Source organism: Schistocerca americana, chromosome 11 (assembly GCF_021461395.2).
Source record: "Schistocerca americana isolate TAMUIC-IGC-003095 chromosome 11, iqSchAmer2.1, whole genome shotgun sequence".
Lineage (NCBI taxonomy): Eukaryota > Metazoa > Arthropoda > Insecta > Orthoptera > Acrididae > Schistocerca > Schistocerca americana.
In genome coordinates this window covers 165,801,362-165,827,878 of record NC_060129.1, presented here as the reverse complement: position 1 = coordinate 165,827,878, position 26,517 = coordinate 165,801,362, and the positions used below count along the sequence as shown (strand labels likewise).

The following is a 26,517-nucleotide window of genomic DNA, read 5'->3' as shown; positions in this document are numbered from 1 at the left end:
ATCTCCCTTGTCATCCTCATCTATGTCCACTTCCATTTCTAAAATATTGCTTTCAAGTTCATCTCCCTTGTATAGACCCTCTATAAACTCCTTCCACTTTTCAGCTTTCCCTTCTTTGTTTAGGGATGGTTTGTCATCTCATCTCTTACTATTCATACAGCTGCTTGTCTTTTCTCCTGTAGGCAGTATTTATGTTTCTCCTAGTGAAATATGCTTCTAAATCCATACATTTGTCCTCTAACCATTCCTGCTGAGCAATTTTGCACTTTCTGTCAATCTCATTTTCTAAATGTTTGTATCCCCTTCCGCTCACTTCATTTGCGGCACTTTCAAATGTTCTCCTTTCATCCGTTACCCATAGATTTTTACTAGGCCTTCTCTCTTTACCTATTTGATCCCCTGCTGTCTTCACTATTTCATCTCTTAAAGCTACCCATTTGTCTTCTGCTATATTCCTTTTACCTGTTCTAGTCAACCGTTGGATAATGCTCCATCTGAAATTCTGAACCTCTGGTTCTTTTAATTCGTCCTGGTCCCATATCCTTAAAGTACTACCTTTTTCGAGTTTTCCTCAGTTTTTATCTACAGCTCCAATAAATTGTTGTCATGGTCCACACTTGCCCCTCAAAATGTCTTACAGAAATATGTTTAAAAAAATCTCCGTCTTAAAAGTCTCCAGGTCTCTTCCATGTATACAAGCTCTATCGAGGAAAAAAAAATAATTTTACTATTCACATTTAGGAGGTTACAATTACTTTTATTTAGCTATAACAATGTAATTCTACACGAACCTGGAATGCAACTGTGCTGCATCTTTGACATAAATTGTTGTCAAGAAAATTTTCTTTTATACAAAATGCTAATGAGATAAAACATTGCAATATTTCATAATTTATGTCAAAAAATGTGTTTCATAAGATAGGTCCACTCCAAGCCAAAGTTCTCAGTGTTTTCAGTTTATGGGATTTGAAAAATATCACTGAAAACATTTGACTGAGACACCTATCAGAAAAACCATCAAATTTCTCCAATGTAATGTCGAAAACTGTGGATTGCTTTTTGAGAGATGTTGGTGAACCCAACTCAAAACTCTCCCACACAAACTTCGCCTTTAACATATGGCTCTTGCCTCGGATTATTTTTGAAACGATGTTGTGACTGGAACAGCATAAATAATACAAATGGCTTTGAATAACACTTTGCTTTCGAATTACATTTTCAACATATACTTGCATTAATTCAGTAATAATCAGAATCAGAATCCAATCAGTAAAGGAATGTGATGCAAATGTGTATGTGAATGCTAATGCAAGAGTCTGCGTTGTTTCATCATTTATATATCAATTGTGAAAATTTCTTGTCATGTTATGAGGTATACTGACAGTGGAGTTATGCAATGTAAACAAAAGGTGATCATGTGTTTCTACATCCGAAAGATTACGTCTATTCAAATTTCATGCCAGTTGGATAAGAGTGGTGCGCTAATAGCACCACTATGAGGATGCAAATCCGATTTCCATTAAATAGATGCTGTAATAGTCATTGGCATTAGTTAATGATGAGATTGGGTGTGGCGAGTAGTTGTTATAGTTCAATTCTTTTATCTTGGCGGCTCGCGCATGCCCGCCTAGACGCGGGAGATTGCTGCGTTGCCAGTTGCACACAACGCACGCGCCAAGAGAAGCAGCGCCATAGTAAAGTGTAGTTCGCAAGCTTACGTTTAGGGGGGAGCGCGCAGTTCATGAAGTAAAGCCGCCACGGCCGCATTAACCCTTTCGCTGCTACAAAGACGTGCTCTCCGCATTCCGCGCTGTGCGCGATTTTGTCATCACTGCACTGCTCGCCTGTGCAGACACACGGTGTTCCGACTGCTTTGACACACTTTATCATTCAATTTCATAAAAACTATTTGGACCAAAAATCTTCTTGACTGATACCTTCCCCCTATAAAAGACTTAATTTTGTTTCGATGTTCAACGCAGTTATTGTGCAGCATTAGATGTCGTAAACCATTGCACGAAATTTTGAACAGTTTGCAGAGGTAAAAGTCCATTGAGTATACTTTCCGTATGGTCAATTTTAGTTTCCACAATGTTGAGAATGAAATGTGGACAAGATACCTAAATTTCATATAAAATTTACTGTATAACAAAATCTCATTTAATTTAAGTACCAGATTGTTGTCGTCTGTAATACTGAGAAATATTCCGTCTTTCGCGACTGTAATAAAAGTTTTATTTATACCAGAGTCATTTCGCTTTTTTCTAAAACATTCTGATTAAGACAAAGTTGGCGAAGTACACAAAACTGAATTGTGGACGTAATAAAACATAGAAACTAAAATATATTGTCAGTGATGTGCAGTGCGCAAACAATTTGTGTTTGTCACAACGGTCAGCAAATACTTGCCAAAACATGATCAGTTGACGAAAACATTGAATATGATGTTGCCAAAGAAGCGAAGCAAAGAATTGAATCAGACAATCAAGTAGTTCGGCAATGTATGAGCCGGAATTCTGTTCTAAATAATTCTTTTAATACTGTCACAAAAGAATGTATCTCAATATGAATAGTAAAACAGCAACTGCGCAAGAGAAGACATACAAACAAAACAGATAAAGTGAAGACTGTATGTGTGCTTTTCACTGGTTTTAATTGCTGTGAAAAGAAATATTGGAGGACAGAATTAGAAAAACCAAAAACTTATTATAATTACAATGAAGAGACAAAGCACTAGAAATTTCAAAAAAATTACATTAAAACTAATAAAATTCATGAAGTAAGACACTTTGATATTTTTTTTAAATAAAGAAAAAAATTAATCAATTAACATGGTTTGAATTCAGAACCTTAGGCTCAACGGCCAAACACCTTAACCATTACGCTAACGCAGCTCGTCATTCAACACAATACCTGGAGGACTTTAAAATAGCACGCAAAATACCGACAAAAACAGTTTGTATGACTATGAATTACTCACGTTTTGTCGAAGTACAGTAGGAAATAAACAATTACCGCTGTTCTTTATTGCGAAAAAGCAATGATACAAACATCTTTCCTTGCTATCACCTGAATTAGGAGGCTTATTGCTTGTTTGGTTTAATTAATTAATAGAATATGAAGCTATTGGTATAAAGAATGCTTTTTACAAACTTTCCATAAAAGAAAGTCTGCTATCAAGACATTGCTTTTGTTCAATTACTTTATCTATGACTGACCATTTCTAAAACTTACGACACTCGTCCGTGCTCTGCACTGCAGTCCAGCTCTGGCAACGTCGTTCTCTGTTCATTGGCTGACTGTGTTTTGTGACGTCAGATGCGCAGAACAAACCTAAACTCGGCCACCATCGTAAATGACGCGCACAGGGTGTCTACGTGGACAAGAAAAAAAAATTCCTGGATTTCCCGGTTAAAAACACAATTTCTCCCAGATGAAATTACATATAAAGCGGGTGAAAATACATCCGTCTTAAGTAACAGTATGCTTTCCCTCGGAGCTGTAAAACCTATCAGTCCTCTGAATCGTAAAGGTCTTTTACCGGCGGAGGACGTCCCAGTACTTTAGGAAACGAAATCCAGGAAAAACAATGCGTTTGGAAAGTTGTTTGATGCACATAGTTTATTTTCGTATTGCGAAAGTATATACACAAATTCCACAAATTACAGCACGGTAGCTTCCGAAACTCTAAAATAGAGATTGCGTTGAGTGATGCACTTTTGTTAGCCAGTCATAGCTCATTACACGTGATCTCGCTAGCGAATGACGGCAGTTATTCAGAGCACGAGGCCTACGAGAAAGACAGGCCGCGGCGCGTACGTTACGAACGTGGGCCGAGTTCGCTCCACTCAGCAAAGTGCTTTTCTACACTGGTTAACTCGTAAGTAGAATTGTATGAACGAACAAGAATTGCATCGTCTATTGGCATCCACTGTTATTAGTCCTACAATGATAGGAAGTCCATAGGCCTACTAACAGGCTCTAATTTGGCAATTAAAATTGTGCCAAAATGATTAACAGTTGCGTAGAAAAGTCAAGGTGTTCTGGCATGAAAAGACTTGTGACATTCCTCAATAACACATTATGCACATTTTTTTGAAGGTCAATTACACTTTTTGCCATCGATCGCATAATTTTTTATCTATGTAAGAACAACATTAAATATGAAAACTAACTTGAAGCTCGGTCTTTTTTTAGCGCGTGTTACACGTTAAGTCATATCAAATACAAATGTGCCGGTAAAATTTTAAATAGTGGCATAAATGACTTATCTTTTGGGCCCGACATTTTTCAAATGGCTGATCCTCAAAGTGTTACGTTTTGAATGAGAGTTATAACGCCCTGTGATTTAAGAAATTCACTGCACATTCTCACACGTAACATAAATCATCTTGCGTGGAAATTTACTTTGTAAGTAACGCATCTCAAGCCACTATTCGTAATATTTTCCGGTGATCTGTTAGAAATGTATACAATTGTGACGTGACGCACATCGAATGCACATTAGTTGTCACGGACGTACTGCATAATCTTCGGCCTAAAGCCTTTGACACTTTTTGGTGTCGGCAAACTGGTCTGTGCATTGTGTAAATTACCCATTTCTATACAAATAAATTTTTATTTTGGTGTTATTGTCTGATTTATGTTTCATTGCTGCAGTATTTTTCAGCAGTACTGGACTAAAGTTCTTTGTCAGCGTATCAGATCTTACACGTCAAACCTACAAAACTTTAACTGAAATCTAAAACAATGAAAAATCCCCGAAGTCTAAAAAATTCCCGGGTTTTTCCCGGATCTCCCGGATGTCCCGGGCCGTATACACCCTGGCGCACTATAGTCAGGAATGCCTTTAAAGTGATGAAGACCCCATTATCAACATCTCACCGAGTTCAAAAGAGATCACGTAATAGGAATACGAGAAGCTGGGTGTTCCTTCTGTGATATTGCAGAAAGACTTGGCAGGAATGTAGCCACTGTACACGATTGCTGGCAGTGACGGTCACGAGAGTGTACAGTCGCAAGATGACAGTGCTTTGGATGGCCTCGCGCCAGTACTGAGAGGAGAGACCGCAGTGTTCGGCAAACGGGTCCGGCACATCGCGCGGCATCTGCAGCAGCAAACTGAGCAGCGGTTGGCCCCACAGTGACACAACAAACCATTATAAATTGGTTACTTTGAGGAAAGCTCTGAGACAGATGCCAGCGACACCAAACCCCCGGCATTTACGCCTTCAATGGTATCGAGTGACAGCGCATTGGGGGGCAGGTTGGGGGACTGTTGTGTTTTATGATGAAAGCTGGTTCTGCCTTGGGGCCAATGGTGGCTGTATAATGCTTAGATGGAGGCCAGTGGAGAACGTGCAACCACCACGTCTGTGTGCTAGATATGCTCTACTTACACCAGGAATCACAGTCTGGGGTGTGATTTTGTATGAAAGCAGGAGCACTCTTGTCGTTACCTCACACACCGTGACTGAAAATTTATACATCAATATGCTGATTCAACCTGTCATGTGGCTGTACATGTATAGCATACCAAGGTGTGTTTTCTATCAGGATAAAGTTCTCACACACAAGACTGTTGTAACCGAACGTGCTCTGTAGAGTGTCAACACGTTGCCTCGGCCTGCTCGATCACCGGATCTGTCTTAAATCGAGCACACGCAGAACGTCGTCGGATGACAACTCCGACGCCATCGACAAACGGCATTAGTCGTCCCTGTACTGACTCGACCGAGTGCAACGGGAATGGAAGTCCATCTCGTAACCTGACATCCGACACCTGCACAACACAATGTATGCATGTTTGCATTCTTGCATTCAATCTTCTGGTGGCAACACTGGTTATTGGTATTCCAGCATTTCACATCTGCAATGGTTATATTGCACTTACATTAACCTGTGACCCTGCAATGTTAATCACTTAAATTGTGTCACCTAGACAAATGTATTCCAAAAACGTCAATACTCTACAACAATTATTTTTGGTGTTGCGATTTTTTTTTTCATCATTGTAGTTTGTATTATGTCTCTATAATTTGTTTTCTACTTGCTCTTACATAATCTCAGCTTCTGTGATTGAACATTACCTACTATTAATTATATGTACCTACAAAACCATAAAAATTACAACAAAATTCTTAAGCTTGAAGAAAGAGGCACCACGAACCTTCTTTCATGATTCTTAAATCGTGTATTAGTGATGATTAAATCATGCCATGTGCAAAATTCTATCAAGTAGGTTCCTCTTGTTTTCCTTTCCCCTAGTCCATATTCACCTACTATTTTTCCTTCACTTCTTTTTCCAACAACTGAATTCCATACCCCCATCACAATTAAATCTTCATCTGCTTTAAGTATCTGAATAATTTCTTTTATCTCGTCATACATTTCTGCAATCTCTTCAAGTGTGAGGATCCAGTTGGCATATAAAATTGTATTACTGTGGTGGATGTTGACTTTATACCGGTCCTGGCCACAATACTGCATGCGTTCACTATGACGGTCATGGTATCTTAACCGGAGTCAAATTTTCTTATTCACTATTAGACCTACTCTTGCATTACCCCTATTTGATGTTATATTTATAGCCCAGTATTCACCTCACCAAAAGTCCAGTTTTTTCGCCACTGAATTCACTAATTCCCACTATATCTAACATCAACATATTCTCTCCCCTTTTTATATTTTCCAACCTACCAGTCTCATTAAGGGATCTTACATTCCACACTCCATAGAATGTTTAGTTTTTGAACAACAGAAAATCTAGGATAGAATGTAACATAATTATGGAAAGGATAGTTGCTACTTGCCATATAACTGAGGTGCTGAGTCGCAGAGGGGCACAGGGAAAAAAAAAAAAAAAAAAAAAAAAAAATTACAAAATAAGCTTTCGGCCGATAAGAAAAAAAAAAAAAATCACAAAATAAGCTTTCGGCCAATAAGGTCTTTGTCAAAAATAGATGACAGAAAGACATACATACATACAAACACACCCAAATGCAACTCACATGCACATGACCACAGGCAGTGTGGTTTCTGTTGCCTGAGACTGCAGTCGTGTGTGCGTGTTTGTGTGTGTGTGTGTGTGTGTGTGTGTATGGGGGGGGGGGGGGAGGGGGGGGGGCAAGGGGGAGGAGGTCTATTGTTGACGAAGGCGTTATTGGCCAAAAGCTTTAATTGTGAGAGTGAGTCTTTTTGTTGTGTCTATCTGCGACTCAGCATCTCCGCTATATGGTGAGTAGCAACTTTCCTTTTCATAATATTGCTGAAGCCAGACTACCTGTCAACAACAGATGACACACACACACACACACACACACACACACATACACACATACACGCACACACACGCCAGCACAACTACTACACACATGACCACAGACTCTGGAGTATGGTTTCAGCTATCAGACTGTGGTCATGCATGTGTGTGTGTCATCTATTGTTGACAAATGCCTTGTCAGCTGAAAGCTTACTTTGTGGCAGGTTTTTTGTCGTGTCTATTGCGACTCAGTATCTCCACTACATGGCGAATGTTCAGTTTTGTTTTTCCTTATGACAGCATCATCCTGAGTAGTCCCCTTATACAGTGGTAAAAGACAAAGTGACTCCCACATTATTTGGATTTGTATTCCAACACTTGTCCACTGAACAACACCTGTCACAAAAGCTCACAAATCCTGTAGTTTTGAGCATACAAAATTACAACATCCAGCCTTGTGATGCACATCACTGGAGCAAGATTACCTCTTTAGTGCAGCACAACAGCCCATTGTCACCCAGTCTAGAGCACGGGACCAACATATTAACAAAACTGCAGAAATTTGCCCAAACTGTGAAATGTGCGACACTTACCTGTTCGTACACGAGCTCAATGGGACAGCCGAGGTTGATGTCCAGGAAATCCAGGGAGATCTGTTCTTCCAACATCTGCGCACAGCGGGACATCACATGGGGGTTGTTTCCGCATATCTATAAAAAAATGTGCCATTAATTGCAAGAAACAGGAAATTACACTACTGGCCATTAAAATTGCTACACCACGAAGATGACTTACTACAGACGTGAAATTTAACTGACACGAAGAAGATCCTGTGATATGCAAATGATTAGCTTTTCAGAGCATTCACACAAGGCTGGTGCCGGTGGAGACACCTACAACATGCTGATATGAGGAAAGTTTCCAACCGATTTCTCATACACAAACAGCAGTTGACTGGCGTTGCCTGGTGAAACGTTGCTCTGATGCCTCGTGTAAGGAGGAGAAATGCATACCATCAAGTTTTCGACTTTGATAAAGGTCGCATTGTAGCCTATCACGATTGTGGTTGATCGTATCGCAATAGTAGAACATAGATTTGGTGGGTTCAGGAGGGTAATACGGAACGCCATGCTGGATCCCAACGGTCTCGTATCACTAGCAGTCGAGATGACAGGCATCTTACCCACATGGCTGTAACGGATTGTCCAGCCACGTCTCGATCCCTGAGTCAACAGATGGAGACGTTTGCAAGACGACAACCATCTGCATGAACAGTTCGACAATGTTTGCAGCAGCAGGGACTATCAGCTCGGAGACCACGGCTGCGGTTACCGTTGACGCTGCATCACAGACAGGAGCACATGGAATGGTGTACGCAACGACGAACCTGGGTGCACGAATGGCAAAAGGTCATTTTTTCGGATGACTCCAGCTTCTGTTTACAGCATCCTGATGGTCGCATCCATGTTTGGTGACATTGCGGTGGACGCATATTGGAAGCGTGTATTCGTCATTGCCATACTGGCGTATCACCCAGCATGATGGTACGGAGTGCCATCGGTTACACGTCTCATTCACCTCTTGATTGCATTGATGGGGCTTTGAACAGTGGACGTAACATTTCAGATGTGTTACGACCCGTGGCTCTACCCTTCATTCGATCCCTGCAATAATGCACGACCACATGTTGCAGGTCCTGTACGGGCCTTTCTGGATACAGAAAATGTTCGACCGCTGCCCCGGCCAGCACATTCTCCGGATCTTTCACCAATTGAAAACATCTGGTCAATGGTGGCCAAGCAACTGGCTCGTCACAATACGCCAGTCACTACTCTTGATGAACTGTGGTATCGTGTTGAAGCTGCATGGGCAGCTGTACCTGCACACGCCATCCAAGCTCTCTTTGACTCAATGCCCAGGCGTATCGAGGCCGTTATTACGGCCAGAGGTGGTTGTTCTGGGTACTGATTTCTAAGGATCTATGCACCCACATTGCGTGAAAATGTAGTCACGTGTCAGTTCTAGTGTAATATATTTGTCCAATGAATACCCGTTTATCATCTGCATTTCTTCTTGGTGTAGCAATATTAATGTGCCAGTAGTGTAATGTGTCATTTGAGCCAACACACACAACTACGTTCTGCGCAAATTAACTGAATATTAACACCACACATTTCTGTTATCCATTTTACCTTTTTTGCCCTTGTATAATACCTGTAACAGTTACACAATCATTTTACACACTAACTGCTCAAAAGTATCCCGATACCTACTAGAGGACATTAATATGGGGTTTGCCAACCCTTAGCCCTTATGACGGATTGGACTCTGCACGCACAGTGGCAGGTAACAATCTCCAAACCCAAAACTTTCCATTGGATTGTCAGGAGGTATAGCACGATGCATCACTCCAAATCACATATTTCCTGTCGCCCACTGTTCTTTATGACATCAAGCTTCACTTAGCACCACCTACAAGTATGCGTGGCTTGTGAAGAGCTGCTTGACCACTCTACCCCATTCATTCTAACTCCCAACGTGACTAATACTTTCGAATTCACAAGCGATTCCCTCCAGTGATTTTGTTACAACCATCCTCCACAATGCTCAACAGTCCTTGTTCATTAGTACGTAAGGTCAACCTACTCTTGGTTTAGCACTGGTTGTTTTTTGAGTTTCCACTTCACAATGACATCACCACCAGTGGATTTGGGCAACTTTAGAGGGGTCAAAATTTCCCTGATGTATGAGGGCTGTTCACAAAGGAAGGCGACTTTTCAAATTGCGTGGTCAATGAACTTTCGATACATGTGTCCCAAACAAATGCTCACAGTTTCAAGTGTACAGCACATTTCATTTGTTTCTGACAGATAGAAAGGTTTGACGTGTTTTAGTGTGCTCAGAAATTTTCGATTATTATAAAAAACTGGAGCAAAGGATTTGTATCAAATTTTGTGTGAAAAATGGAATCAAGTGCTCTAAAGCGCTTTAAATGTTGACAGTGGCATATGGTGAGTCTGCTCTAAGTTACAAAAAAATAAATAATGTTGTGAGTGGTATAAGCTCTTTCAGGATGGTTGAGAAGGTGGCAATGACGAACCTCACTCTGGACGCCCCAGCACATCAATGACGTTGAAGCTGTGAAGAAAATTGTCTTGGAAAATCTTTGAATTATCGTAAGAGAAGTTGCCGAGGATGTTGGCATATCAGTCGGCTTGTGTTGTCAATTTTTTCTGATGTTTTGGGCACGAGATGTGTGTCAGTGAAGCTTGTTCCAAAACTTCTATTTTGATCAGAAGAACCGTCGCACAAGCATGGCTCGGGGGCTCTCGAATGACGTCAGTGATGATCCTGATACACTCAAAAGGGTCATAACTGGTGACGAGACACGGGTTTACGGTTACGATGCCAAAACCGAGGCCCAATCGTCCCAATGCAAGCATCCCGGAGAGCCAAGACTAAAAAAAAAGGCACGCGAAATTCAATCAAATGTCAAAGTTTTGCTCACTGTTTTTTCTAATTACTGTGGTGTAGTGCATCACGAATTTTTGCCCCAAGATTGTGCGATCAATAATGAGTATCACCTTGACGTTATGCGCCGTTTGCTAGAAGAAATATGCGAAAAACGTCCGGAATAGTGTAAAGACAACTCATGGCTTTTGCAGCACGATAATGCATCTTCTCATTCATCGTTCCTTGTGAGAGATTTTTTGGCCAAAAACAATGCGACACTCGTGCCTCGGCCACTATATTCACTGGATTTGGCTCCCTGTGACTTTTTCCTGTTTCCAAAACTTGAAGAGACCTATGAAAGGACGAAGATTTTCAGCGATTGAGGAAATGAAAACTGCATCGCTGTAAGTACTCGAGGCTGTACCAAAATGTGCTTACGAGAATTGCTTTGAGGATTGGAAGAAGCGTTGACACAAGTGTATTGCATCTGAGGGGGATTACTTTGAAGGGGACAACATGAATATTGATGAATAAATAAATATTTTTTCATGAAAATATGAAGTCACCTTACTTTTTGAACACCCCTCATCTACCGGTATGCTACTCAGGTGGCATCCAATGCCTCGTCCACATTCAACATCACTGCCCTCTCCTGTCCAACCCATTGTGCTGTTACTGCTTCTCCACAGAGATCACAGCACTCCCTGCATCCTTTTATACTTGTGGCTCCACTTCTCATGACATCTAGTGATCAACTCTGTATTACATAGAGGTATCCAGATACATTTGATCAGATAATTCAGGTACACTACTAAGTATGAATAGACACATTATAGAGAGTACGTGAAGGAACTTGCCACTCTTCTTGCAGCAGTGTACCGTAGGTCTCTAGAAGAGCGTAGCATTCCAAAAGATAGGAAAAGGGCACAGGTCATCCCCGTTTTCAAGAAGGGACGTCAAACAGCTGCGCAGAACTGTATCTTTAACATCAATAAGTTGTACAATTTTGGAACACGTATTATGTTCGAGTATAATGACTTTTCTGGAGATTAGAAATCTACTCTGTAGGAATCAGCACGGGTTTCGAAAAAGACGGTCGTGTGAAACCCAGCTTGCGCTATTTGTCCACGAGATTCAGAGGGCCATAGACACGGGTTCCCAGGTAGATGCCGTGTTTCTTGACTTCCGCAAGGTGTTCGATACAGTTCCCCATGGTGGTTTAACGAACAAAGTAAGAACATATGGACTATCAGACCAATTGTGTGATTGGATTGAACAGTTCCTAGATAACAGAACGCAGCATGTCATTCTCAATGGAGAGAAGTCTTCCGAAGTAAGAGTGATTTCACGTGTGCCGCAGGAGTGTGTCGTAGGACTGTTGCTGTTCACAATATATATAAATGACGTTGTGGATAACATCGGAATTTCACTGAGGCTTTTTGTGGATGATGCTGTAGTATATTGAGAGATTTTAACAATGGAAAATTGTACTGAAATGCAAGAGGATCTGCAATGAATTGACACATGGTTTGACGCACGTTGCAGGGAATGGCAATTGAATCTCAGTGTAGACAAGTATAATGTGCTGCAAACATATAGAAAGAAAGATCCTTTATCATTTAGCTACAATATAGCAGGTCAGCAACTGGAAGCAGTTAATTCCATAAATTATCTGGGAGTAGGCATTAGAAGCGATTTAAAATGGAGTGACCATATAAAATTAATCGTCAGTAAAGCAGTGCCAGACTGAGATTCATTGTAAGAATCCTAAGGAAATGCAATCCAAAAACAAAGGAAGTAGGTTACAGTACGCTTGTTCGCCCACTGCTCAAATACTGCTCACCAATGTGGGATCCGTACCAGATAGGGTTGATAGAAGAGATAGAGCAGATCCAACGGAGAGCAGCGCGCTTCGTTACAGGATCATTTAGTAATCGCGAAAGCGTTACGGAGATGATAGATAAACTCCAGTGGAAGACTCTGCAGGAGAGACGCTCAGTAGCTCGGTACGGGCTTTTGTTGAAGTTTTGAGAACATACCTTCACCGAGGAGTCAAGCAGTATATTGCTCCCTCCCAAGTATATCTTGCGAAGAGACCATGAGGATAAAATCAGAGAGATTAGAGCCCACAGAGGGGCATACCGACAATATTTCTTTCCACGAACAGTACGAGACTGGAAAAGAAGGGAGAACTGATAGAGGAACTCAAAGTACCCTCTGCCACACACCGTCAAGTGGCTTGCGGAGTATGGACGTAGATGTAGATTACAGAAGTAACTTACACCAAGGAAAAAAAACTATAGAGCTTAATCAGGGATTTAGACAAGAACATATATATAAACAGTATTATTATGTATATGGATGAAATAATCCAGGAATGGTAGTAAAAATCCATCTGATGGGAGGGAGGCAAAACCCTTACAAAAAGACGACGATGGGAACATTATTACTTGCAGATAACTAGATACTAATGTCAAAGTAACAATGATTTACAAATATCCATATACAAATGTGAAAACATTTTCACAGATTGGAAAAGGAAGATTTCGGCAAATTAAAACAAACAAAATTGTTGCAAATTGTAAAATCTGCAATTGATAATAAAATAATACAACAGGTAAAAGACTCTATATATATGCAGAGCATTTGGAAAGTCATCATGCACTGGACTACGGGCGAAAACTGAGTCAGAAGTTTAACACAAAGCTGGCAGAATGCAAGTTGGCAGAAAGTTTTCCTCACTGATACATGATTGTTTTTTAATTCATTCTACTGTTCTGTAATGTTTAACTGTTCAGTTCAATTGACGGAAGATAGTGAAGCCAGGTTTTGTGCTTAGAAGCGAAATTTGTTTAAAAATGACCGTGCTTTCAACTGTTTTGAAGGTTACAAATACACATATTTAATGCAGAAGCCATTTGCTGAAAAATTCCTGGGAAAAGCTGAAACTAATCGTAATGTGGTTTGTTGACTTAACTGAAAAATTTAGACAGATAGGGACGGTGTGAGATGCTGAATGAACTGGTAGACCATCTAAACTACATAAACAGAAGTAGTTGTTTCTTTTTCTGAGTCTATGCAAAACAGCCCAGCAAAATCATTGTGCAAGTTGGCACAAGAAACAGATACTGGGAGTGCAGCTGTGCATAAAGTGTTAGGCAAACACTGAAATTGCTCCCGTATAAAGTGACAGCTGTGCACAAACTGAAGGATGAGGATCATGATAAGTGAATCCGTTAATGTTATTGCAAATGATTTACATCTTTCATTGAGAGGAATACCATTCATATTCTGGATATCACCTTCTACACAGACAAGGCCTACTTCAAACTCTCCGGTCACGTTAAAACACAAAATACATGATTATGATCAATGGAGAAGCCACAAGCTCTGCTTGAAAAGCCATTGCACAATCAAAACCTGCAAGTGTTGGTAGCAATATCCAGATGAAGCATCACTGGACCTTTACTTTTTGAAGAAACTGTAAACAGTAATGAAAGTTATTGTTTAACATGCACACACCAGTATATACCACTGGTGGCTCACACTAAATCCTTCCATCGGGCGAGGTGTACCACCAGTGGCTCATGCTAGACTCTACCAATTGTGTATGAAGACAGTAACTGTTCTCAAAAGAACAGATACCATTGATCACCGTGCAGCTTCTCTAGAATAAATGATAATTAATTGAAACCCTCAGCTGCCGACAGGTGTTGTTGACATACCTCGACGGGGACAGCTGAAAACGTGTGCCCCGACAGGGACTCGAACCTGGGATCCCCTGCTTACAGGAATCACTGAGCCACCGAGGTCACAGATGAATAGTGCGACTGCAGGGATTTATCCCTTGCACGCTTCCCGTGAGACCCACATTCTCAACTGTCCACAATCTACATATGTAATGTTTCTAATAGATACTTTGCCCATCCACCTATACAGATAAGTCGTCACCTGACTCAGCAAAAATCTGTCTTCGATGCCAAGCTATGACGATCTAACATCAAAATTATGGTAGAGTAAAAGTTGGGAACCATACTGAAAAATGCTCCTATTATGAAGGTTTTGATACAGGTGGTGCACATTCATTGCATTATTGTCACTTTCATCACTACTTTGAGAACTAGACGCACTTTCAACTCTGTCTTGCAGTTTTTCACCATCTGAATCACTGAGAGAGAAATTATTTGCTTCAGTATTACTGTTGAAACACTATCAACAAGCTGTTGTAGATCCTCCTCACAGTCATCACTACAAACTGCTCTTTTCGCTGTGTCGGTCATTTAAAAATTGGCTACCATGTGGCAGACATATCCCTGTCTTCATTTTAGAAGACATTTGCAAGATATGCGTGTTATACAATTTAAATGCTACCGCCACTTTCTCATTTGGTGCGATCAGGTTATGGCTGAGGTATGGGCATTTTCGTGAACTTGAGACGTAACAGACACAGTGTTAGTCATAAATTGCTTCATTCAAAAAGAGTCACTTTTAATCATAGTATGGATATTGATTCCCTTATAATGAAACTTAGCAATAGCCCACACTGAGGGGACACATTTCACACAGGCATACAGTTACGTAGGTTATTACAGTGATATACGTATTTACTCGAATCTAAGCCGCATCTGAAAAACGAGACTCGAAATAAAGGAAAAAAAAATTTACCGAATCCAAGCCGCGCTTGAAATTTGAGACTCGAAATTCAAGGGGAGAGAAAAGTTTTAGGCCGCACCTCCAAATCGAAACAAAGTTGGTCCATTGTAATATGAGAGACAATTTAGGTCGAATGAATGACGATACAGTTACAATAGTTTGGTTCGAGTCGTAAGGTTCGCAGTTAAGCTTTACCAGGTAGCCATTGCTATGCGTCCGATGCTCCGTCCGTATTTATATGTACCCTTCCTTTTTCACGTGCTTCGTCTGCTTTGAATCGATTGCGTATTTTTCTTTGATCTGATAAGTGCCGTTCTCTTTGTTATAGGTGTTTACGTCAGTCTAAGCTGAAAATGCATTATTGTACTGCGTCATGCATTGTTTGTCGCATTCTGATAATGAGTGTTTACGACCTGTCGCCGCTCGCGGCATGGCTTGCTTTTGTGCGCGCTACCGCCGCTTACGATTAAAAAAAAGAGAGGAATTGTCTCATTAACAAAACAGTGGCAAGAGACTGCTATTTGTTGTTACTTACACTGCTGCTTTCTTTGATAATGATCGACAAGAACCAAATAATAGACTGCGTATGATAGAAGATGTTCTGAATGAGAGTTTAGCTAAAATTTTTCTCCGTTTGAAAATCTTTGCAGATGCCTCTTTTGTACATTACATTCTGAACAGAAATTAGAGTAATCTTAGATTTAAAAATCTAGTTAATTGCTGTGCTTCATTTCTGACTGTACACTATCAGGCATAAGAATAATACGAATATAACGGCCCAAGCGGGTCGCATCATACAGCCTCGCAGGCGCTCAGCGCCAACGCGGCACTATGCTTTCGATTTTTTTCAAATTGTTGCATCCTTGAGCCCCCGTTCACCAGATGTACGTCTAGCGATTGGTAGCTGACGCTATAGATCATATTTTATTAATAATTATAGTACAAGGTTACATCACCAGTTAAAGTTACATTCTCGGCAAGTACACCAAATCCTTTAATCCGTACATGTATTTTTTCATCATTACTAACTTTACATATGTATATTCTTCCGTGTTTGCTGTTGTCTCACACTAGTTTCATAGGATTTAAATGAGATAGCAGCAAACACGAAAGAATACATGGCAAAATGTTTATATTCTTACTATTCTTATGGTGAAGAGAATACTGCATGTGATTCACAATTCATAAAAGTTCTTATTAGCAATGATCTCTTCTCACAGGTAGGAAAAAATTCAGAACATACAGTTGGCCATATTGACAAACATCCCAAACAGTCTTGCCAGTCGGATTTTTGCAGTACATTGGAATGCTGCTACATTTGAAGATGAACAATACGGAATTTGTATTTACTTCGTTGGATAATGTACGAAAATGCAGTGGTCGAAACTCGGAGTGGAGAGAAAAAAAGCTCATCTTCCACTTTTTTTTTTTTTTAATTTATTTACTGACGCAGAGGTTTTAGCGCCAGTATTTATCTTTGTGCCTGCAAAGCATGCCTGTGTAGCACTACATATATTCGTCGGCTGAAGTTAGTTGTGGCGGCAACTACCAACATTTTTCAAGATTTCCGCTTACTTTGCACTCGATTCTAAGCCGCAGACGGTTTTCTGGATTACAAAAACCAGAAAAAAAGTGCAGCTTGGATTCGAGTAAATACAGTATCTATTTGGGAAGTAAGTTTCCCAGTAATACTGCCTGCAAACAGTCCAATGGCAAATCAACACAACAGCAAACAACAGGTCAAAAGTCTTACTGACCCAATTAACAGTTTATAATATCATCAAACAGCTGGGAAATTTAGACTCATTAGATTTATTTTTCTAGCTACAAGAGTGAAACGAGAACGCGAGCTCCCCTGCCGACTCACCTGCACGCCGAAGATGTCCTCGGAGCGGTGGCGCTTGGTGAGCGCCCACTCCTGCACGGCCCCCTGCAGCAGGCTCGAAGCCATCGCCATCTCGCCACACGTCACGTCCGCACCCATCTCCTTGCACACCCTGCGGAACGGCAGGTTCCCCACCGTCGTCAGTGGTGACAGGTACAGCTTGTCGTGCCAGTCGATCTGTGGCCACAACGGGCGGAGACATTTAATAATTCTATAAAATTACAGAGAGAGAGAGTGAGAGAGAGAGAGAGAGAGAGAGAGAGAGAGAGAGACTGGCCAGTACAGCAAGCTCCCAACTATGCGGGTACAAACTATATGGCTTGCAGATGAACTGTTCTCAAAAGAATTTATGCTCCGGGCAGCCACAGCTGTCAAAATCCTTATCAATGTAAAACCACAACTGCTGTCAAATTATCATTTATTGAAATGGCTGGTTTCACAGCATCTAACTGCATCATCAGGTTTACATCTGATGAGGGAACATCACAAGTGTCATAATCTGATTTTCAGATACCTCATTCAGTGGAAGAGGGGTCAAAATAAGTGAACACACGTCTCTGGTTACCTGTAGTTACTCCATCATTTCTGAGAAAATGACGGTCAAAATTTTCGAAAGACCAGTGTCTTTTTAAAGAGCAATGAGCCCGACTGAAGTTGGAGTTCAGTGGGTAGTGTTGCGATTTCACCTTTCTGGACCCTGTGTTTGGAAACCAATTATTGTTTTTATTTGATTTTACTGCTTTCATCTCCACATGTTTGTAGAAGGTTAGTACAAGAATGTTTCTTATCAAGTTACGGCATACAGAGGCATAATAAAAATCGTAAAATTACAACTGGGTTTCATAACAAATGGCATAACATTTATTATACATGTGTGTGTATGGTATTTTCAGGATGTTGCAGCATTACATTCCTGCGAACAAGAAGAAAACGAAGTCTTCCACTGTCGCATTGGAGACGACGTCAAGCAAAATCACAGGTAACAAAGAATACTATCAAACTTCATAAATTAATTCATATTTAATCCAACCAGAACAGTACACAGTAAGTATATTTTCATTTAGGATACAAATTTTTGGCTGTGATGGCATAGACGACTGAAATTTCGACAAGTGTTTACATAGTGATGCCTGTTTACTGGAATTTAGGCAGCTGAGTGATGCAGATTGTGGTGGTACATGTCACTATTCAATGTAGTAACATGTCCCACTTTCTTTGTACCAATGAAAGACAGTTATGTAGAAACCTAAGTTTACAGTAATAGTGGTAGAGGAAAGACTGCATGCCTAGCACCGATTACTGTATTTAACACGGAATGAACGACAACTTGTTAAAGCCCATTATAGAGACAGTCATCTTCAAAAGCAGTGCATATTTCTGTAAATGACTGTGAAATTAAATTAAAGCTTTTTTAATACAACACAATGAGCAGAAGGAATGTTGCTATTAGTCAGATTGTGATCATCATTAAGGCAGTGACACAGCACACTTTTCCACATTTCCAAACACTGCAAACTTGTAATACAGCTGGCTGCGACCCAATATTCTGACAATGAAAATCTTGCTTACTCTGCTAATGCTATGTTCCATGAGCAATAACTTTGCATATAGTCTGTGTTTTCTGCTTTGTTCCAAAGCTGATGAGTAGGAATACAAAGCACTTTCTGCAAAAATCTGTATGAGAATCAATGTTAAAGATCATAACACCGTCAAAGAAAACTTAAAGTGCATGAAATGTTGTACAAGGGAATCATTAAGAGTTATGGGGACTGTTAAATAGAGAAGGATTTTGAAAAAAGTGAATACATGAGTTTGTAGCTTGTTGGTAGTAATCATAATCTTCCATTATCACAGCATATTCCTGCAGAATTACAAGTGGCACCGCACAGCTGGACCACAACTTCGAGGAGTGACGTGAGTGCAGAAAGAGAAGACTTAAGGGTGTTTCAAAAATGACCGGTATATTTGAAACGGCAATAAAAACTAAACAAGCAGCAATAGAAATACACCGTTTGTTGCAATATGCTTGGGACAACAGTACATTTTCAGGCAGACAAACTTTCGAAATTACAGTAGTTACAATTAACAACAACAGATGGCGCTGCGGTCTGGGAAACTCTATAGTACGATATTTTCCACATATCCACCACGCGTAGCAATAATATGGCATAGTCTCTGAATGAAATCACCCGAAACCTTTGACAATGTGTCTGGCAGAATGGCTTCACATGCAGATGAGATGTACTGCCTCAGCTGTTCAATTGTTTCTGGATTCTGGCGGTACACCTGGTCTTTCAAGTGTCCCCACAGAAAGAAGTCCCAGGGGTTCATGTCTGGCGAATAGGGAGGCCAATCCACGCCGCCTCCTGTATGTTTCGGATAGCCCAAAGCAATCACACGATAATCGAAATATTCATTCAGAAAATTAAAGACGTCGGCCATGCGATGTGGGCGGGCACCCTCTTGCATGAACCACGAGGTGTTCGCAGTGTCGTCTAAGGCAGTTTGTACCGCCACAAATTCACGAAGAATGTCCAGATAGCGTGATGCAGTAATCGTTTCGGATCTGAAAAATGGGCCAATGATTCCTTTGGAAGAAATGGCGACCCAGACCAGTACTTTTTGAGGATGCAGGGACGATGGGACTGCAACATGGGGCTTTTCGGTTCCCCGTATGCGCCAGTTCTGTTTATTGACGAAGCCGTCCAGGTAAAAATAAGCTTCGTCAGTAAACCAAATGCTGCCCACATGCATATCACCGTCATCAATCCTGTGCACTATATCGTTAGCGAATGTCTCTCGTGCAGCAATGGTAGCGGCGCTGAGGGGTTTCCGCGTTTGAATTTTGTACGGATAGAGGTGTAAACTCTGGCGCATGAGACGATACGTGGGCGTTGGCGTCATTTGGACCGCAGCTGCAACACGGCGAACGGAAACCCGAGGCCGCTGTTGGATCACCTGCTGCACTAGCTGCGCGTTGCCCTCTGTGGTTGCCGTACGCGGTCGCCCTACCTTTTCAGCATGTTCATCCGTCACGTTCCCAGTCCGTTGAAATTTTTCAAACAGATCCTTTATTGTATCGCTTTTCGGTCCTTTGGTTACATTAAACCTCCATTGAAAACTTCGTCTTGTTGCAACAACACTGTGTTCTAGGCGGTGGAATTCCAACACCAAAAAATCCTCTGTTCTAAGGAATAAACCATGTTGTCTACAGCACACTTGCACATTGTGCACAGCACACGCTTACAGCAGAAAGATGACGTACAGAATGGCGCACCCACAGACTGCGTTGTCTTCTATATCTTTCACATCACTTGCAGCGCCATCTGTTGTTGAAAACTGTAACTACTGTAATTTCGAAAGTTTGTCTGCCTGAAAATGTACTGTTGTCCCAAGCATATTGCAACAAACGGTGTATTTCTATCACTGCTCGTTTAGTTTTTATTGCCGTTTCAAATATACCGGTTATTTTTGAAACACCCTGTACAAACACACAGCTGGCGGATCACATTCATGGAAGTTGTACCCTGGTTAAGTACTCTCCAGCAGCAAATACTAGCAGTAACATTTCAAGATATAGTGAACATTATGTTTGGTGGAGGAAGAGAGCAATCATGGAACCCATTCGTGCACACAGTCAGTGAAATGTGTTAACCTATTATTAAAGTATGTGGGACAAAGCCTGTTCAACTACACTGTTTTCAATCTTCAACAACTGAAAACCACGGTCAGGAAAAACGTGAATGAAAAACAGAAATAGAAAAAACTGGACGATTGCGCACTGGAAGTGGAGTGGTATGAAATAGTGTGTGTTTGAGTACAATTGTGGAAAGAAGCTGTCTGTTGCTGGCGAGTAACACGTAACTAATGTGTGGGCTTTCAAATGTGCCACAGATACTGTTAAGCCAAGACACTGTGACCACGGCCGTCGCGACATCAGAAGCCACCTGGTAGCATTGCTGGCAAATGACGCAGTAACGAAAAAGTATGTAAGTGGAACAGGCACAGACTGGGGTTCACACTAGCGAAGATATGGGCTACAAATGGGGGAATCCACCGAGATCAGTGACTTTGACAAAGGACAGATTATTATTATGCAGAGTATGTGAACTAGTATCTCAAATGTGGTGAAGCTGGTTGAACGTTCACGTGCTCTGTCATGAGCGTCTACGGGCAGAGGTAAAAGAACAGTGAAACTACAACTACGCACTAAATGGTTGGATGTCCATGACTCTTCACACAATCTGATCTGTAAAGTAGGATACATGGTGATCTGTGGCATCCCACTTCATAAAACCATTTGAGTTTACCTAAATTACAACATCAACAAATTTGCCACAAAATTCTACTTTCACATTTTCAAATGCATCAGTTCTATTTATAAGCCACACTACCATGACTGGTGTGGTAGTTAGCACCAAAGCGAAAGGCAAAGGCACAGAGTGTATTTAAGCAAGTATTGGCATAGTAACCATATCGTATTTGTGGAACACTCACATCTTAGGCTACAGACCTTTACTGGATGTAAAAACTAAAATTCCATCCAACCACAGAATGTGATACATGCCAACAGCACCATCTTTCATTCGATGCAAGGAAGATGTAGTTTCAGTCATTAGTTCTCTAATGGAGCTGTCTGTCTCACAAAAGACGTACTGTCTGGGTTAGTTCTCGGTGGCATAAAACTATTGATTTGATTTGTTTTCAAGAATTATAAAAAAATAATACAAAACTGTGTCACTAATAGGTGAGTGTTATTCCGTATGTCTCGTGTTTTCAAAGAATAACATATTATGTACTTTCTTTAAAGTTTTTGCTGCAACTGACAGTTTATTAACTTGTTCAGCAAGTTTTGCCATGCCTCAGTCATGATACAAATTTTTGTAATATTCTGCAATAAAAGTATATTGCTTCGTATAGTAGTCCAGTTAGTAGTAGTTTGTTCTGTAACATATGCCACAATGTATTATGTTATAACAGTATGGCTTATGCCCAAGTTAATGATTGTTCAGTTTATGTTTCAATATAGTATATTTAAAAACAAAGATGATGTGACTTACCATACGAAAGCGCTGGCAGGTCGATAGAAACACAAACAGACACATACATACACACAAAATTCAAGCTTTCGCAACAAACTGTTGCCTCATCAGGAAAGAGGGAAGGAGAGGGAAAGACGAAAGGAAGTGGGTTTTAAGGGAGAGGGTAAGGAGTCATTCCAATCCCGGGAGCGGAAAGACTTACCTTAGGGGGAAAAAAGGATGGGTATACACTCGCACACACACACATATCCATCCACACATATACAGACACAAGCAGACATATTTAAAGACAAAGAGTTTGGGCAGATATGTCAGTCGAGGCAGAAGTGCAGAGGCAAAGATGATGTTGAATGACAGGTGAGGTATGAGTGGCGGCAACTTGAAATTAGCGGAGATTGAGGCCTGGTGGGTAACCGGAAGAGAGGATATATTGAAGAACAAGTTCCCATCTCCGGAGTTCGGATAGGTTGGTGTTGGTGGGAAGTATCCTGATAACCCGGACGGTGTAACACTGTGCCAAGATGTGCTGGCCGTGCACCAAGGCATGTTTAGCCACAGGGTGATCCTCATTACCAACAAACACTGTCTGCCTGTGTCCATTGAAGCGAATGGACAGTTTGTTGCTGCTCATACCGACACAGAATGCATCACAGTGTAGGCAGGTCAGTTGGTAAATCACGTGGGTGCTTTCACATGTGGCTCTGCCTTTGATCGTGTACACCTTCCGGGTTACAGGACTGGAGTAGGTGGTGGTGGAAGGGTGCATGGGACAGGTTTTACACCGGGGGCGGTTACAAGTATAGGAGCCGGAGGGTAGGGAAGGTGGTTTGGGGATTTCATAGGGATGAACTAACAGGTTACGAAGGTTAGGTGGACCGCGGAAAGACACTCTTGGCGGAGTGGGGAGGATTTCATGAAGGATGGATCTCATTTCAGGGCAGGATTTGAGGAAGTCGTATCCCTGCTGGAGAGCCACATTCAGAGTCTGGTCCAGTCCCGGAAAGTATCCTGTCACAAGTGGGGCACTTTTGTGGTTCTTCTGTGGGAGGTTCTGGGTTTGAGAGGATGAGGAAGTGGCTCTGGTTATTTGCTTCTGTACCAAGTCGGGAGGGTAGTTGTGGGATGCGAAAGCTGTTTTCAGGTTGTTGGTGTAATGGTTCAGGGATTCCAGACTGGAGCAGATTCGCTTGCCACGAAGACCTAGGCTGTAGGGAAGGGACTGTTTGATGTGGAATGGGTGGCAGCTGTCATAATGGAGGTACTGTTGCTTGTTGGTGGGTTTGATGTGGACGGACGTGTGAAGCTGGCCATTGGACAGGTGAAGGTCAACGTCAAGGAAAGTGGCATGGGATTTGGAGTAGGACCAGGTGAATCTGATGGAACCAAAGGAGTTGAGGTTGGAGAGGAAATTCAGGAGTAGTTCTTCACTGTGAGTCCAGATCATGAAGATGTCATCAATAAATCTGTACCAAACTTTGGGTTGGCAGGCCTGGGTAACCAAGAAGGCTTCCTCTAAGCGACCCATGAATAGGTTGGCGTACAAGGGGGCCTGTTCCCTTTAGTTGTTGGTATGTCTGGCCTTCAATAGTGAAGAATTTGTGGGTCAGGATGAAGCTGGCTAAGGTGATAAGGAAAGAGGTTTTAGGTAGGGTGGCAGGTGATCGGCGTGAAAGGAAATGCTCCATCTCAGCGAGGCCCTGGATGTGCGGAATATTTGTGTATAAGGAAGTGGCATCAATGGTTACAAGGATGGTTTCCGGGGAGATTGAGTAGATGGGAGAGACTGGGTTTGTGTGCAATGAGATGTGGTTGAGGTTTGCTGGAAAGGTTGTGAAGGGTGAGTGAGTTCCTTTCCGAAGTTGGGAAACCAGGAGAACAGCATGCCACCCTCCACCTCAAAAAAACTATCCAATCTCCTGGTTTCCAGCTCCACTCCCTCCAAAGCCTCAAAATTCCAATCAACACAATCTGGAACCACAACACCCTAATTCAGTAGTTAACCTTTCCTCCAAACCTCTCTCCCAATCCGAAACCTCTGTCCTATCCAAAGGCCTCACCTTCAGCCCCACTCCCAGATTCAACCAAACAGCCCTCGTCAAAGATTTACTGTCCTACACTCGTACTCTCTGCTGGAAATATCACTTTGCCACGAAGAAAAATGATCCTAATCCTACTCCTAATGATCCAACTCCCCAAGACACCATCCAAATTGAACCCTGCCTGGAACAGTTCCGTCGCAGCGGGACCCACCTCCTCTTCCTCAAAATCACTCTCTCCAAACCTTCCAGGAGTTTCTGACTTCCAGCCTTGCATCTCAATCCTTCTTAAAAAACCTTAATCCTACTCCCAACATCACCACTGCTGAAGCCCAGGCTATCTGTGATCTGAAGGCTGACCGATCCATCATCATTCTTCCGGCGGACAAAGGTTCCACAACCGTGGTACTTGATCGTCGGGAGTATGTGGCTGAGGGACTGCGTCAGCTTTCAGACAACACCACACACAAAGTTTGCCAAGGTAACCCCATTCCCGATGTCCAGGCGGAGCTTCAAGGAATCCTCAGAACCTTAGGCCCCCTGCAAAACCTTTCACCTGACTCCATCAACCTCCTGACCCCACCGACACCCCGCACCCCTACCTTCTACCTTCTTCCTAGAATCCACAAACCCAATCACCCCGGCCGCCCCATTGTAGCTGGTTACCAAGCCCCCACAGAACGTATCTCTGCCTACGTAGATCAACAGCTTCAACCCATTACATGCAGTCTCCCATCCTTCATCAAAGACACCAACCACTTTCTCGAACGCCTGGAATCCTTACCCAATGTGCTACCCCCGGAAACCATCCTTGTAACCATTGATGCCACTTCCTTATACACAAATATTCCGCACATCCAGGGCCTCGCTGCGACAGAGCATTTCCTTTCACGCCGATCACCTGCCACCCTACCTAAAACCTCTTTCCTCATCACCTTAGCCAGCTTCATCCTGACCCACAACTTCTTCAGTTTTGAAGGCCAGACATACCAACAACTAAAGGGAAAAGCCATGGGTACCAGGATGGCCCCCTCGTACGCCAACCTATTCATGGGTCGCTTAGAGGAAGCCTTCTTGGTTACCCAGGCCTGCCAAACCAAAGTTTGGTACAGATTTATTGATGACATCTTCATGATCTGGACTCACAGTGAAGAAGAATTCCAGAATTTCCTCTCCAACCTCAACTCCTTTGGTTCCATCAGATTCACCTGGTCCTACTCCAAATCCCATGCCACTTTCCTTGATGTTGACCTCCACCTGTCCAATGGCCAGCTTCACACGCCCGTCCACATCAAACCCACCAACAAGCAACAGTACCTCCATTATGACAGCTGCCACCCATTCCACATCAAACGGTCCCTTCCCTACAGCCTAGGTCTTCGTGGCAAACGAATCTGCTCCAGTCCGGAATCCCTGAACCATTACACCAACAACTTGACAACAGCTTTCGCATCCCGCAACTACCCTCCCGACCTGGTACAGAAGCAAATAACCAGAGCCACTTCCTCATCCTCTCAAACCCAGAACCTCCCACAGAAGAACCACAAAAGTGCCCCACTTGTGACAGGATACTTTCCGGGACTGGACCAGACTCTGAATGTGGCTCTCCAGCAGGGATACGACTTCCTCAAATCCTGCCCTGAAATGAGATCCATCCTTCATGAAATCCTCCCCACTCCACCAAGAGCGTCTTTCTGCCGTCCACCTAACCTTCGTAACCTGTTAGTTCATCCCTATGAAATCCCCAAACCACCTTCCCTACCCTCTGGCTCCTATCCTTGTAACTGCCCCCGGTGTAAAACCTGTCCCATGCACCCTTCCACCACCACCTACTCCAGTCCTGTAACCCGGAAGGTGTACACGATCAAAGGCAGAGCCACATGTGAAAGCACCCACGTGATTTACCAACTGACCTGCCTACACTGTGATGCATTCTATGTGGGAATGACCAGCAACAAACTGTCCATTCGCATGAATGGACACAGGCAGACAATGTTTGTTGGTAATGAGGATCACCCTGTGGCTAAATATGCCTTGGTGCACGGCCAGCACATCTTGGCACAGTGTTACACCGTCCGGGTTATCAGGATACTTCCCACCAACACCAACCTATCCGAACTCCGGAGATGGGAACTTGCTCTTCAATATATCCTCTATTCCGGTTACCCACCAGGCCTCAACCTCCGC

At 42.2% G+C, this 26,517-nt stretch overlaps 1 protein-coding gene across 1 annotated transcript in view; it reads right to left on the bottom strand.

Annotated features, from left to right (window-relative positions):
- LOC124553688 (tRNA-dihydrouridine(47) synthase [NAD(P)(+)]-like) overlaps positions 1-26,517 on the bottom strand; it is a 226,826-nt gene that overhangs the window by 92,822 nt on the left and 107,487 nt on the right. The window contains exons 6-7 of the mRNA XM_047127588.1: positions 17,235-17,429; positions 7,855-7,971 (exon numbers count right to left, since the gene is read on the bottom strand). Of these exons, the coding sequence (XP_046983544.1) occupies positions 7,855-7,971; positions 17,235-17,429 (312 nt within the window). The remainder of the gene's footprint in view (positions 1-7,854; positions 7,972-17,234; positions 17,430-26,517) is intronic.